A 12,803-nucleotide genomic window follows, 5' to 3' on the forward strand; every position below is an offset into this window, starting at 1 on the left:
AAAATACATATATAACATATATATATATATGTATATATAGGCAGACACACAACATGTATTATATATGGCTCAGTCGGTTAAGCATCTGCCTTCAGCTCAGGTCATGATCTCAGGGGCGTGGGATCAAGCCCCACATTGGGGGTTGGGGGCTCTCCCTCTGCTTTTGTTCTACTCTCTCTTCCTCAAATAAATAATCTTAAAAAAATATATATTATATATAAAATATATAAGTACATTGTATATTATATATTAAAAATATAAGTTTATTATATATTTTATATGTATATAAAATATATAAGTATTATATATATTTTATAAACACACACACACACACTACATGTCTGCCTAAAGGGCTTCAGTGTCCTGAGGATGAACTAGACACTTATCCCCTAGCCACTTCTCCCTTACATATCTTACGGTCTAGACGCCTGGACAATTTCTTATTCTCTTTATGTATCTGACATTTTGTCCGCACTGTTATTCCTTTACCCATGCTCTCGAGCTCGTCTTACGTCTTCAGCCTGTTTTCTGCTTCCTGACTCTCCCAGGTAGAGTTAGACATTCCTTTCTCTCTGCTTACCAAAACACAAACATCTGCCTATCTGCGTGGTATGACAGGAACCTCCAGACATCAGTCAGCATCAGCTCTATGATCAGCATCTGATCTTGAGGCATCCTGTCCCATTTGAGGTGGGCAGTCCCTTCCCTCCTGCTCCAGGAAGAGCCAGGGCTGCCTCTGCTGCCACACAACTCAATCATTAAAAGAAGTCACTCTTCTCTCCTGGAAATAAGGTTTGAGACAGTTTCCTAGAGCAGACACCTTATTTATAGAAGTACCAAATGTTTTAGGTTAGAAATGCTTACAGAACACCCTGTGATGGTCACACACATCTCGAGAGACTGATCACAGGTGGCTTCAGAGCTCAGAGTCCCCACGCCAGTCAGCACAGGGCTTCTCAAGGCCCCGGAAGTGCCACTCAGGATGTGTGTGAGCTCTCTGATGGGGCAGGGTGTCCAGACAGGCAGCATCACTACAATGACCCTTTCTTCTGGGCCATTAGGTACCCAGTACCATTGGGTGAAGGGGTCATTGCTAAGGAAGGCTAAATGTACCTTTAAAGTGGTTATGAAGGATTTTTCCAAGTTAGGGCTCCTGGTTCACACGCATTCCCCAATCCTCCCTCCCCCAACCTGATATGGGCTTTTCTCCCAACTTTCAACCGTCAAGATGAATTCTTTTTTTTCTGATTTCTTCTTTTGTTTTGTTTTTGTATTTTAGATGATAATTCATGTACCATCAAATTCACCATTTTAAAGTGTGCATTTCACAAGATTATACAACCATCACCACTGACTAATCTCAGAGTATTTTCTGTACCCCCCCAAAAAAAAAACCCATACCCATTAGCAATGACCCACTGTTGCCCACTGCCCCCAGGCCCTGGCAACCACTGATCTCCTTTCTGTCTCTGTGGTTGGCCCATTCTGAACATTGCAGATAAATGGAATTCTATAATATGTAACCTTTTGTGTCTGGCATTGTTCGCCTCGAATAGCATTTTCACGGTCCAACCATGTTATAGCTTAAATCAGTATGTTTTTCCTTTTTATGGATGAATGATGTTCATTTTATCGATGGACCCCATTTTGTTTATCTGCTCATTGGTTGGTAGATATTGGGTTGTTTACACTTTTTGGCTAATATGATTCATGCTGCCATGGATATTGACATGTAAGTTATTGTGTGAACTTACATTCTCACTTCTCTTGGGTCTATCCCTAGAAGTGGAATTGCTGGACCATATGGTAACTCTGTGTGTGATATTTTGAGGAACCACCAGATTATTTCTGTAGCACCAAGGTACATTCTTGGGTTCCTCATGGCAATGACCACCTTTCACTTATTGTGTGCCCTAGACCCCTTCAAATGGAGAACCTCGCAGTCACAGATTGCGTCTAGCATTAATCTGTCCCATGCATCAAGCACTGGGCCTTGTATAATGGCAGCTCAATAATTTGACTGTGGAGGGGATATGAAAAGAGAGGTCATGTCCAAGGCCAACTCACTGGTCCCCTCCTGGCACTATTAAGAGCCAGTAGTGCTAAGTAATGGATATTCTTAGTGGTTGATATTTCTGGTCCCTGATATTTTCCCAGAAAGTCACTTTATACTTCTCTAGACCTTGCTTTCCTCATCTTTAAACTTGAACTGGATAAAGTGCAGGGCATCTCTGAACTTGAATCTGGGCAGCATAGCAGTTGAAGACAGACTCCAGAGCTAAGTCCGGACTCCAGTATTTACCAGCTGTGGCATCTTAGAAAAGTTAATTCCTTATCTATAAGCCTGTTTCCTCACCTGTCAAATAGACAAGTTAATAATATCGATTTCATAGAGCTGGGTTGTTTTTTTTTTTTTTTAAGATTCACTTATTTGAGAGAGACAGACAGTGTGTGTGTGTAGGCACATGCGCAAGCCAGGGGAGGGACGGAGAGGGAGAGGGAGAGAGACTCTCAAGCAGACTCCATGCTGAGCATGGAGCCCAAGTGGGGGCTCAATTGCATGACCCTGAAATCATGACCTGATCCAAAACCAGGAGTTGGAGACTTAACCAACTGCACTACCCAGGCACCCCATAGAGTTGTGAGCTTTAAATAAATTACCAAAATTTATTTATGTATTACTTAGAATAATGTCTGACATGTTACTAAGGGTTCAGTGACCTTAGTGAGTATTATTTTTCCATTTGTTTTCTCTTAGATTCATATTCCATCCAGAAACATGTAGGCTTTTTGAATTTTTTAGTTGGAAGTCTAGATACTTAAGAAGAATTTTAAAAATAGCACGAGTGCTGTTATCATATAAGTTTCCAGAATACGGGGGCATGTTCTTCTATCAGGTGGCATATGTTAACCTAAGCACATATTTTTAAAGTCTTTTTTTAATGTTAACATCTAACTTTATATATTTTACATTCGTATAATGTGTAGTGTAATAGATTCCTAATGTGAAGAGACTCGCATACTTTACTAAGAAGTTCTAGAAAATAAAAACTCATTGACTATTGTAGCGGAAGCAGTTGTTATATGAGAGATTGCAGTACTCTTGTGGCATTTTGAAAGTCTTGCTATTCAGACTTAAATGAAAAAATATGTTAACTTTCTCTCCACTCACAACACTTCTGACACCAAATGAATGGAGTTCTTTCTCAAACCGACCAATTCTCCAACTCTCTGGATACCACCTGGGTGTCCTACAGTTCAGTTCAAGTCTAACATTACCCAGAGTTAGTGCAAATGCCACAGGCTAAGGGCTCAGTCCCACAAGACCGACCCCCTACTTCACACACATCTTCCAGCATGTCCCCTGGGCTTCTGGCAACTGGCTATAAGTCAGGAGTGCTCGTAATTCCTTCTCACGTTCGATATTTGCTATCATGGCTCACAGAACTCAGGGAAACATTCATTTACATTTGCCAACTTATTATAAGGGATATGGTAAAGGATACAGATGAACAGCCAGATAAAGAGGTACACAGATGAGTCTGGAAGAGTCCTGAATGTGGCAGCTTCTGTCTCTATGGAGTTGAGGTTATGCCACCCTCCTGGCACATAGATGCACTCACCAATCTGGAAGACTCCGCAAACCCTATACTTTTGGAATTTTCATGCAGGTTTCATCATGTAGGCATAATAGATTATGAGTTTAATCTCAAACCCTCTCTTGCCTCCCTGGAGGTGGAAGGGTGAGGCTGAAAGTTCCAAGCTTCTAGTTACAGCTTTCTGGTGACGAGCCCCCCACCCCCATCCAGGAGCCCACCCAGCATCACCTCATTAGAGCAAAAGATCCTCCTACCACCCAGGAAATAATAAGGGATTTAGGAGCTCTGTGTCAGGAACCAGGGCCGGACACCAGATAATATATATCTCATCATATCACAGTACTAAAAATCAATATTGTGGATTGACTTGAAATCAGACAATACAAAGAAGTCAGAGTACCCCCAAAATTAGAGTGGATGTCTTGATTTAAATGTCAGAATTCCCTTATGTCTGTTTTTGTTTTTGCAGTATTTTCTTCACTGAGCCTGGGCCTGCTTCCAGAACGATCTGCTACTCTAATGGTTTATGAAGATGTTGTCCAAATAGTCTCAGGATTCCAAGGTATGTTGCATATTGAAAAAGAGAAGTGACAATAACTTTTGGGCCAACTACTAAGATCTCATGAGAGACAGCTTCTTGTCAGATGGTGATGGCAATGAATTTATCCAGAGCTGGACACAGTATGTGCCATCCATGTGAGTGCACAAACGCACCTGATTTTTTATTAAATTATCTGCTGGCTGCGATCTTGTTTGTTTAGGGCCAGCCTTTAACTGTGTGAGAGAATAGAAGGGACCCCGCCACTCTGTCCATAATGCATCTCTCTCTTCTCCAGAGTTGAGAATATTCACCTTGTAGGTTCCAAGCCCAGGACCCGACCGGAGCCTTGTGAGCAAAGGCTCATAAGTATTCAAGGGGGTAGAGTGCCGGTTTTTTGCACAACAAACAGGCTCTAGAGATTTGTTGCACAATATAATGTATGTAATACGACTGTACTGTACATTTAAAAATGATTAAGGTGATAAATTTAATGGTTTATGTTTTTTAACACAATAAAACAAAATCCCCCCTTAAAAAAAAAAAAAAAGAAAGTTCACAAGCTTTCAAGTGTGGTCTTTTTCTCTCTCTTTTCCCTCATTTTCTTAACCCATCTGACATGCAGTGAGGTGTGTAAATGTGACCTCGCACCTTCTAGCTTCTCTTGCAGAGACACTAGTACAGAAAGCTTCGGGATTTCCCTGAGGTAGTAGTGGGGTTAAATTGAGAATAACACTTATGTCAAATGTATTTGTGCCGAGATGAGTTTCTTTCATCTAAATCATGGGCCAGAGAGTGATGTTTCCTGCCTTTAAATGTTCCTTCAGATTAATTTTTTATTTACTTCATTTTAATACCATTTGATACAAATCATTCTCTACCTAACCACATTCACACGCCATTTGCAAATGCGGTGAACTCATTCATTCCTTTTTTATTGAGCGGCCATGGGGAACACGCAGAGGTGAACGTACACTCACTCTAATTAAAACATAAAACATGATATTCCTTTGAGGCATGCAACATATGATTTGATATGTGTATATTGCAAAATGATCACCACAGTAAGGCTTGTTAACATCCATCACTCCACGTAGCTACAAATTTTTCTTCTTGTGATGAGAACTTTTAAGACCTACTCTCCTAGCAGCTTTCAAAGATTTTATTTATTTATTTATTTATTTATTTATTTATTTATTTATGTTATTTATTCACAAGAGACAGAGAGAGAGAGAGGCAGAGACACAGGCAGAGAGAGAAGCAGATTCCAAGCAGGAAGCCCGACATGGGACTTGATCCCTGGTCTCCAGGATCAGGCCCTAGACTGAAGGCGGCGCTAAACCGCTGGACCACCAGGGCTGCCCACCTAGCAACTTTCAAATATACGATATAGTATTAACTGTAGTCACCAGGTTGTACATTCCATCCCCAGGACTTAGTAACTGGAATTTTGTGCCTTTTGAGGCCATTCACCCATGTCCTCCACCCCCCACCTCTGGCAACCAACCACCAGTGGGTTCTCTTACTGTGAATTCATTTTGTTTTGTTTTGCTTTAGATTCCACGTATAAGTGAGATCATGCAGTATTTGTCTTTGTCTGGCTTATTTCACTTAGCGTAATATCCTCCAGGTTCAGCCAAGTTGTCACAAATGGGAGCATCCTTAGCACCTTGCTCTCATTTCGACTGGACTAAATCCTGATGAAGACCAAAATGATTGTTATAGGAATGTGGGTCTATATCAGAATTTAGCCCAGTGGAAAATGATAGCAAGAGTCGAATGGTTGTAATGAACAAGGCTGTGCTCACCCGTTACATCATGGCACAGGTTAGGATCGTCAGAGTATAATTTAGAGCTGAGTGCGGCTCTTCAAATACCAAATGGAAACTAGGAATCCCCTGGACCAGACTCCTTGAGCTTTGGAGTTTGACACCTACTTTGCATTTCCTGAGAATAGGAGCACATGCAGCCTTCCAGCTACTGAGACCCAGCCTGGTTGGGACTCTGCTGATTCTGATCCGGGCTGTCGTTGCTGTGCCGTGTGCCCACGTGGCAGGAGCCTGGCACAAAGCAGTTGAACAGGGAGTGCGACCAACACGTCACAGAAGCTGTGGATTTTCTTTGTAGATAGGCCTTTAGACCCATTGTGTTCTTTTGTAGCCTTGAATGCTTTGATTTTTTAATTTAAAAAACTGACCATGGGGCGCCTGGGTGGCTCAGTCGGTTAGACATCTGCCTTCGGCTCAGGTCATGATCTCGGGGTCCTGGGATCCAGTCTCTCATTGGGCTCCCTGCTCAGTAGGGAGCTTGCTTCTCCCTCTCCCTCGGCCTCTCCCCCTGCTCATGCTCCTGCACACTCTCTCTCTCTCTCTCTCTCAAATAAATAAATAAAATTAACCCTAAAAAAATAAATAAAAATTAAAACCTGACCACCTACCATATGTTACACAGTGTTCTTAGGGCACCAGGCACCATAATTTTCATCACCTGCACTTCCTCTTAAGTGGCCCATCCCCCACCCTTTTCCCAGAGTAGGTCTTCATCTCCTCTCTTACCAGCTGTTCTCATTCTTTGTTCTAGTTTTCTTATGCTTTCTCTGAACTGCCCATTCTTTCCCTGAGATGTTGGTCCACTGGCATACCGTCTGGTAGAAAGTTCTCAAGTAGCCAGGCAGCTGGGCTTCTGGCAGTGTGGACCGGCCAGTGGGCCTTTATAAATGGAGAGGAGCCAGGCTGGAGGATACAGACCAGAAAAGGACATTGGCTCATAGAGCCCACCCCACCCCACCTTCCCCAGCCCTCACCCTGTGTCCTCGGCACAAATATGGCTGCAGCATATTTGCAGCCCTTCTTGGAGTACCACTCCCCTTCCTGGTCTGAAATGTCCCTGAGTTCACAGCCTTCCCTGCAGCCTTCTCAGGTGGGTGCTGAGCTTACATTACTTACCTCTTTCCTCCTTCCATCACCGCAGCTCCTTGGAGGCTGGCTAGACCCCTCGCCACCAGTGTCTTGGTCAACTTTCCTCCTGGACGGTGACATTAGCTCCTAGTTCTCAGGTTCATGATGCTCTTATAATTGTTTCCTGGGAACGTTAGCATACATATGGATGATGCCCACCTGGTATCCGAGCTGCTATTCCACCCAGGGTGCTTCCCCTCCACCCCACCTCAATCACCCATGTCCGTGTGGGTGATGCCCACCTGCTACGCCAGGTCCTGTTCCATTCCTGGGTGCTTCCCATCCTCCCAACCTTGGTCATCCACATCCATATAGATGACATGCACATGGTACCCCAGCTGCTGTTTCATTCCCGGGGTGTTTCCCTCTACCCCAGCTTGGTCACCACATCCATGTGGATGATGGATGATGCCCACCCGATACCCTAGCTGCTGTTCCACTCCTGGGGTGCTTCTCCACCCCACCTCAGTCACACACATCTACAGTCATGCCTTAGGCCTCATTATTCCAGCACATGCCCCACCTCTGAGCTCAGCCACCACATTCCCCCTCTACCCTGCAGCAGCAGCTCACACACCACTGAGGGCTCCAGTGCCTTAACGCACTGTGTCCTCACCCACAGGATTGCCTCCCTCCCCAGTCTACATGCCAGCAGTGTTGCTCCCCTCTCCCTCTGCCATCTTGGCCTGACTATATAACTTCCGACCCTTGTTGACCTGGGCCGCTTATGGCCACCCCAGCACAGCCACACATGACTGGACAGAACCTCATAGTTGCCCTCATAGTTGCCCCCACTGGTTGCACATCTGGTTCATCTGGTTGCACACTGGTTGCCCCCACTGGTTGCACACTGATGCCCACAGGCCTCAAATGGGCATCAGTCCTGCAAGACAGGGGCCACTCACTTCCCAGTCATTTGTTTCCTGAATCTCCGTGATGACTGTCACACCCTCTTCTCTGTCTCCTGGCTTCCTCTGTGCACACTCACATTCACATCTGCACTCTCAGCTCATGACTTCACCGAGAAACTGAAATCACTTGCCTGCCCACCAGCAAACCCACAGAGCTGCCCACTGCTCCCTCCTGCGCTGGAAGGAGTGTCCTTGTTCAAGTTCATATCGGTCCTTCTGTTTGGGCTCTGCATCCTGTCTCGTCTCTTCTGCAGGGATTCCATAAGTGTTCCTTCTCGCTCCCGCCCCACCATTTTCTCCCACTCTGTAGTGGACAAATATTAAAGTTGTGCGCCTCTGTACAATGCTCCCACAACCATGCCTGGCATTAGCCACTGCCCTGTGTCTTGGCATATCCATCTTTCCCTGTTCACCACACTGCTAACCACTGCCCTGCCTCATCACTTCATACCAATTGCTTTGTCAGAGTCTCTTACAAGCCCTGTGTGGCCAAACCCAAGGACATTTCTCTCTGCATCTCCCTGGATGTCCCCACAGCATCCCACAGAGATGACTGGTCACTCTTTCTTGAGACTTTTCTCTCTTCGCTTCCATAACATCATGCCTTGATTTTCTTTCTCCTCTTAGTCACTTCTGTGGATGCTCCAGTGACCATCCTGGGCCTACATTCTCCTTTCCAGTACTCTCCCTGGAAGATCTCATGCGCCCATACTTTAATGGTCCCTAGACATAACAAACTCTCAGTGTCTCACCTCCAGCCCAGACTCCCTGTAATGGAGGCCCAGAGCTGGCTGCTTATTTGACACCTCCACCTGGCTGTCCACTAGGCATCTCAGACTTGACGTGTGCACCCGGAACTCTGGCTGTTTTACTTTCCATCTCAGTAGATGGTTCGAACATACCTAAGTGGTCAGGCCAAACCCTCGGAATATCCCTGACTCATCTGTCCTCACAGCTAGCTGGTTTCCTGGCTGAGCTGCTTCTGCCCATCTGTGTTACCGCCATATGAATCCAAGGCACCATTTTCCCCCTGGAGAGCTACAGTAGGTTTTTAATTGGCCATCTCATTCCTACCCTCACCAACCCATAATCTAGTCTTCACACAGTTAAAGCGATCAAGACCCCTTGCTTCCACTCTTCAGTGGTTTTCCTGTTGTACTTGGAATAAAACCCCAAATGCTGAGGGGCTTCTCAAAAGATCTCCAATTCCTGTCATATGCCTTTTGTATGCAGTCACCTTCTTCCCATGTACCAGCTGTGTGTGACCTCCATCTTACCTTCTTAGACCCCATAAGGCAAATACTATTACAGTGGGCCTTATACCCTGAATGATTTCACGTGATGCTCCTGTGCTTGCACACACCTGCATTGTTTCTGCTGCTCATGTATCAGCCACTTGCCTTGCCACAGCCTGCGCCCTGATCTAGGCCCTGGTCAATCTCTACTTGGACCATGCACTAGCCACCCAACTGGTGTACTTCTATCTAGCCTTTGACTTAGGATTGGGGCTGGGCCTAAGATTAACCAGACTTCCCACCTCGTGTGTCTCCTTTCCAGTACACCTTACACTAAACTGCCAGAGGCATCTCCTGGGAGGAGAGCTCCAGTTCTTTCACTCCTCCAGTGCCTCCCACCCTACCTTGCCCTAGAATAAAATCTGGTCTCCTTGCAGAGCACATACCAGCCTTGTGGTCTAGCCTTAGCCTCCCTTCTATGGATTCTTCTCTTCCAGGTATTGTGTTCTAGCCTAATTGAATTTCCTTTTCTGTTTTCCATCTGGGGTGTCCCTTCCAATCTGTCTTCACACCCTCCTTGGACTTCAAGGCCAGCTGAGGCCACATCCTCCAAGAGGTCTTTTCTACATCTTCCCTAGAGGTACGATTCGTGCGAGTACCTTGCCCTCCAAGCTCAGCTGCCCCCAATCATGTAACCCCCAATGCAGGGGTAACCAGTTCACAGTGTGGCCAGGGGCTGGGACCCAGCTGGAAGGGAAAGTCTGAAGCCATCAGTTATCTCCTTTTACTGGGATTGAGCTAAGAACGCAGAAGTAAGAATCTCAGCTGAGTGCTTATGAGGTGCAGAGGGTCTGTGATCATGCCAGGAACCCTGCGAGCCCAGGTTAGAAGAGAAGAGAAAGTGTGACCAGTTGGTAGCAGGTCAGACAGAAGCAGATCGGGGATTAGTGGAGTCATGTTGATGACAGTGCATTTGAGTGAAATCTACAGACCCCTGCCATGTTGCCCAGAGCTGTCCTGAGCCCAGAACCAGGCACTCCTGCAGCCTCCATGCCCTCTGGCTCCCATCCTTGCATTCTGATACATCCCTATCTCCCACATTGCCCTTCATGACCTTATCAGTAACCACAAGAGTGGATTAAAACAACCCTCCAGCTGGGGGTTGTGTATCTTTTTATGATAACGCCCTTTCCCATATTTGGTAGTATACCTTATTTCCCCAACTAAAATTTTAAAATCTGAAAGTAAGAAGCATGTCCTCTTCATCTTAAAACCTTCCACAGCCTGGCCCTACGCCTCCCTTATGATAGGTTCAATGAGCAATTCATTGAATGATTGAATACATAAAAAATTTTAAAGTGTAAATAACAAGTGCACTTTGCAACTTTCTATATAGATTGCCCACACCCTGATCAATTATTTCCTTTGTTGTGGCTTTAAGAAAAATGTAGTTCAAACACACACACACACACGTGCCATAAGAGTACTTGAAGAGCTCTTTCTAAGGGGCAAGAGGCATGGTCCTATTATAGGGGTATAAATCATTCAGGTTTTTTTTTTTAAAGATTTTATTTATTTATTCATGAGAAACACAGAAGCAGAGACACAGGCAGAGGGAAAGAAGCAGACTCCCTATGGGGAACCCGATGTGGGACTCGATCCCAGGATCCCGGGATCACGACCTGAGCCAAAGGCATATGTTCAGTCACTGAGCCACACAGGCACCCCATTCAGTCAGTTTTTGTTATAGTTAATCTATTCAGTCTCACTCCCTCCTGTATGTATATAACCAAAAACTGAAAACCATTGCTCCTTTCCTAAAATCTCATTTGCATTCCAGCTTTTTAAAATTACAAAATTTTGCTCATTTTTTTTAAGTAGGCTTCACATCCAACATGGAGCTCAATGCCAGGCTTAAACTCACTCACAAACCTGAGATCAAGACCTGGGCTGAGATGAAGAGTCTGATGCTTAACCAACTGAGCGTTTCCTCATTCATGAGTGTAATAATCGCTACTCGTGCTTTTCCTTGTAGACACGACAGTAATAACACTGCATGATGTTTCATGTTTTCTTACCTGTGGAAGGAAAGCCATATGTAGATAATTTTTGGTCTTTGCAGTTCTGTTCTATAAAATTAATATAAAACTGAGTTTATAAAGACTATATTAAATTTTTGTTCTCAGATTGGTCAAGTGTAGGTGAATTTATAATTTTTTTAGTGGATTTAGAGGAGAAAAATCAATTCTTACTTGATCAGAAATGTAAGTACTATAAGTCTTTGAATTTTAGCTGTTGCTCAGATGTTATAATGTGTCAAACGCTCCTGAGGAAAGGTAGGTAGTATGATGACAGTTCAGTGATGAAGCTTCACACTTTACATGCATAGTCTTAGGTGATAACGCCCCATTGTTCGGTTTTATGTGACATTCAAGTAAAAGCTTTCAAAGACTGAAGGCCACTGCATGAAGAGGGGAAGGAGCCCATTGTTCTCATTAGTTAGATGCTTCATGCTTCAGGGGTCATTTTTCTTTTGAAATATTTTCAACCAAGTAAAATAGAATAAACTCATGGAAAATGAGAGTTTTCCTAGGAAAATCAAAAGATTGCCCACTTGTTTTCTTCTCTGTAGATATGGTATTTAAATTTTGATTATACACACCCAAAACCCATTCTCTCATCTAAGTGGAATAATGTAGAATCCTTTCAGACACAGCAGGTGCATGATACACACATTTTTCCAATGGAACTGGCCTTCATGGTCAACTTAAGTCTCAAGATTATTAATTATAAGGTATAGGTGGTGATGCTGGGGTTGTTGGAATTTAGGGACGAGACTGGCAGTTGGCCTGCAGCTCTAGCTCCCAGAGAGTCCAACAAACCTTCATGGGTCTCAGAAGTGGTGCATCTTGTTGACTCCGGAAGTGAGGACATAAATAAGAAGGTACCATGTGATACACACACACACACACACACACACACACACACAGACATACACACACACTGGAATATTACTTAGCCATTGAAAAGAATGAAATCTTGCCATTTGCAATGATGTGGATAGAACTAGAGGGTATTATGCTAAGTAAAATAAGTCCATAAGAGGAAAACAAATACCATATGATTTCACTCATATGTGCAATTTAAGAAACAAAACAGATGAACATAGGGGAAGGGAAGAAAAAATAAAATAAGATAAAAACAAAGAGGGAGGCAAACCATAAGAGACTCTTAACTCTAGGAAACAAACTGAGGGTCGCTGCAGGGGAGGGGGTTGGAGGAATGGGGTAACTGGGGGATGGGCATGAAGGAGGGCACTTGAGGTAAGGACCACTGGGTGTTGTACGGCGACTGAATCACTGAATTCTACCCCTGAAACTAATAATACACTATATGTTAACTAAATTGAAGTTAAATTTTAAAAAATTAAGAAAGAAGAAAGTACCATGAAGATGCCCCACTGTCAGCGCCCACTCCCTTCTGGTCCCCAGGGCGCCGCTGTAACCCCGCCCATCTTGCCCCGTGCCACGCCCACCACGCCCGAAGCCCCGCCCCGCCCGAAG

At 44.4% G+C, this 12,803-nt stretch overlaps 1 protein-coding gene across 2 annotated transcripts in view; it reads left to right on the forward strand.

The window, feature by feature from the left end:
• The window catches only part of FAM171A1 (family with sequence similarity 171 member A1), a 131,246-nt gene that overhangs the window by 78,229 nt on the left and 40,214 nt on the right, over window positions 1-12,803 (forward strand). For both annotated transcript variants that reach the window (XM_038530017.1, XM_038530018.1), the window contains exon 3: window positions 4,069-4,161. In XM_038530017.1, coding sequence (XP_038385945.1) covers window positions 4,069-4,161 — 93 coding nt within the window. The remainder of the gene's footprint in view (window positions 1-4,068; window positions 4,162-12,803) is intronic.

This window comes from Canis lupus, chromosome 2, assembly GCF_011100685.1.
Source record: "Canis lupus familiaris isolate Mischka breed German Shepherd chromosome 2, alternate assembly UU_Cfam_GSD_1.0, whole genome shotgun sequence".
In the NCBI taxonomy this organism is placed as follows: Eukaryota; Metazoa; Chordata; class Mammalia; order Carnivora; family Canidae; genus Canis; species Canis lupus.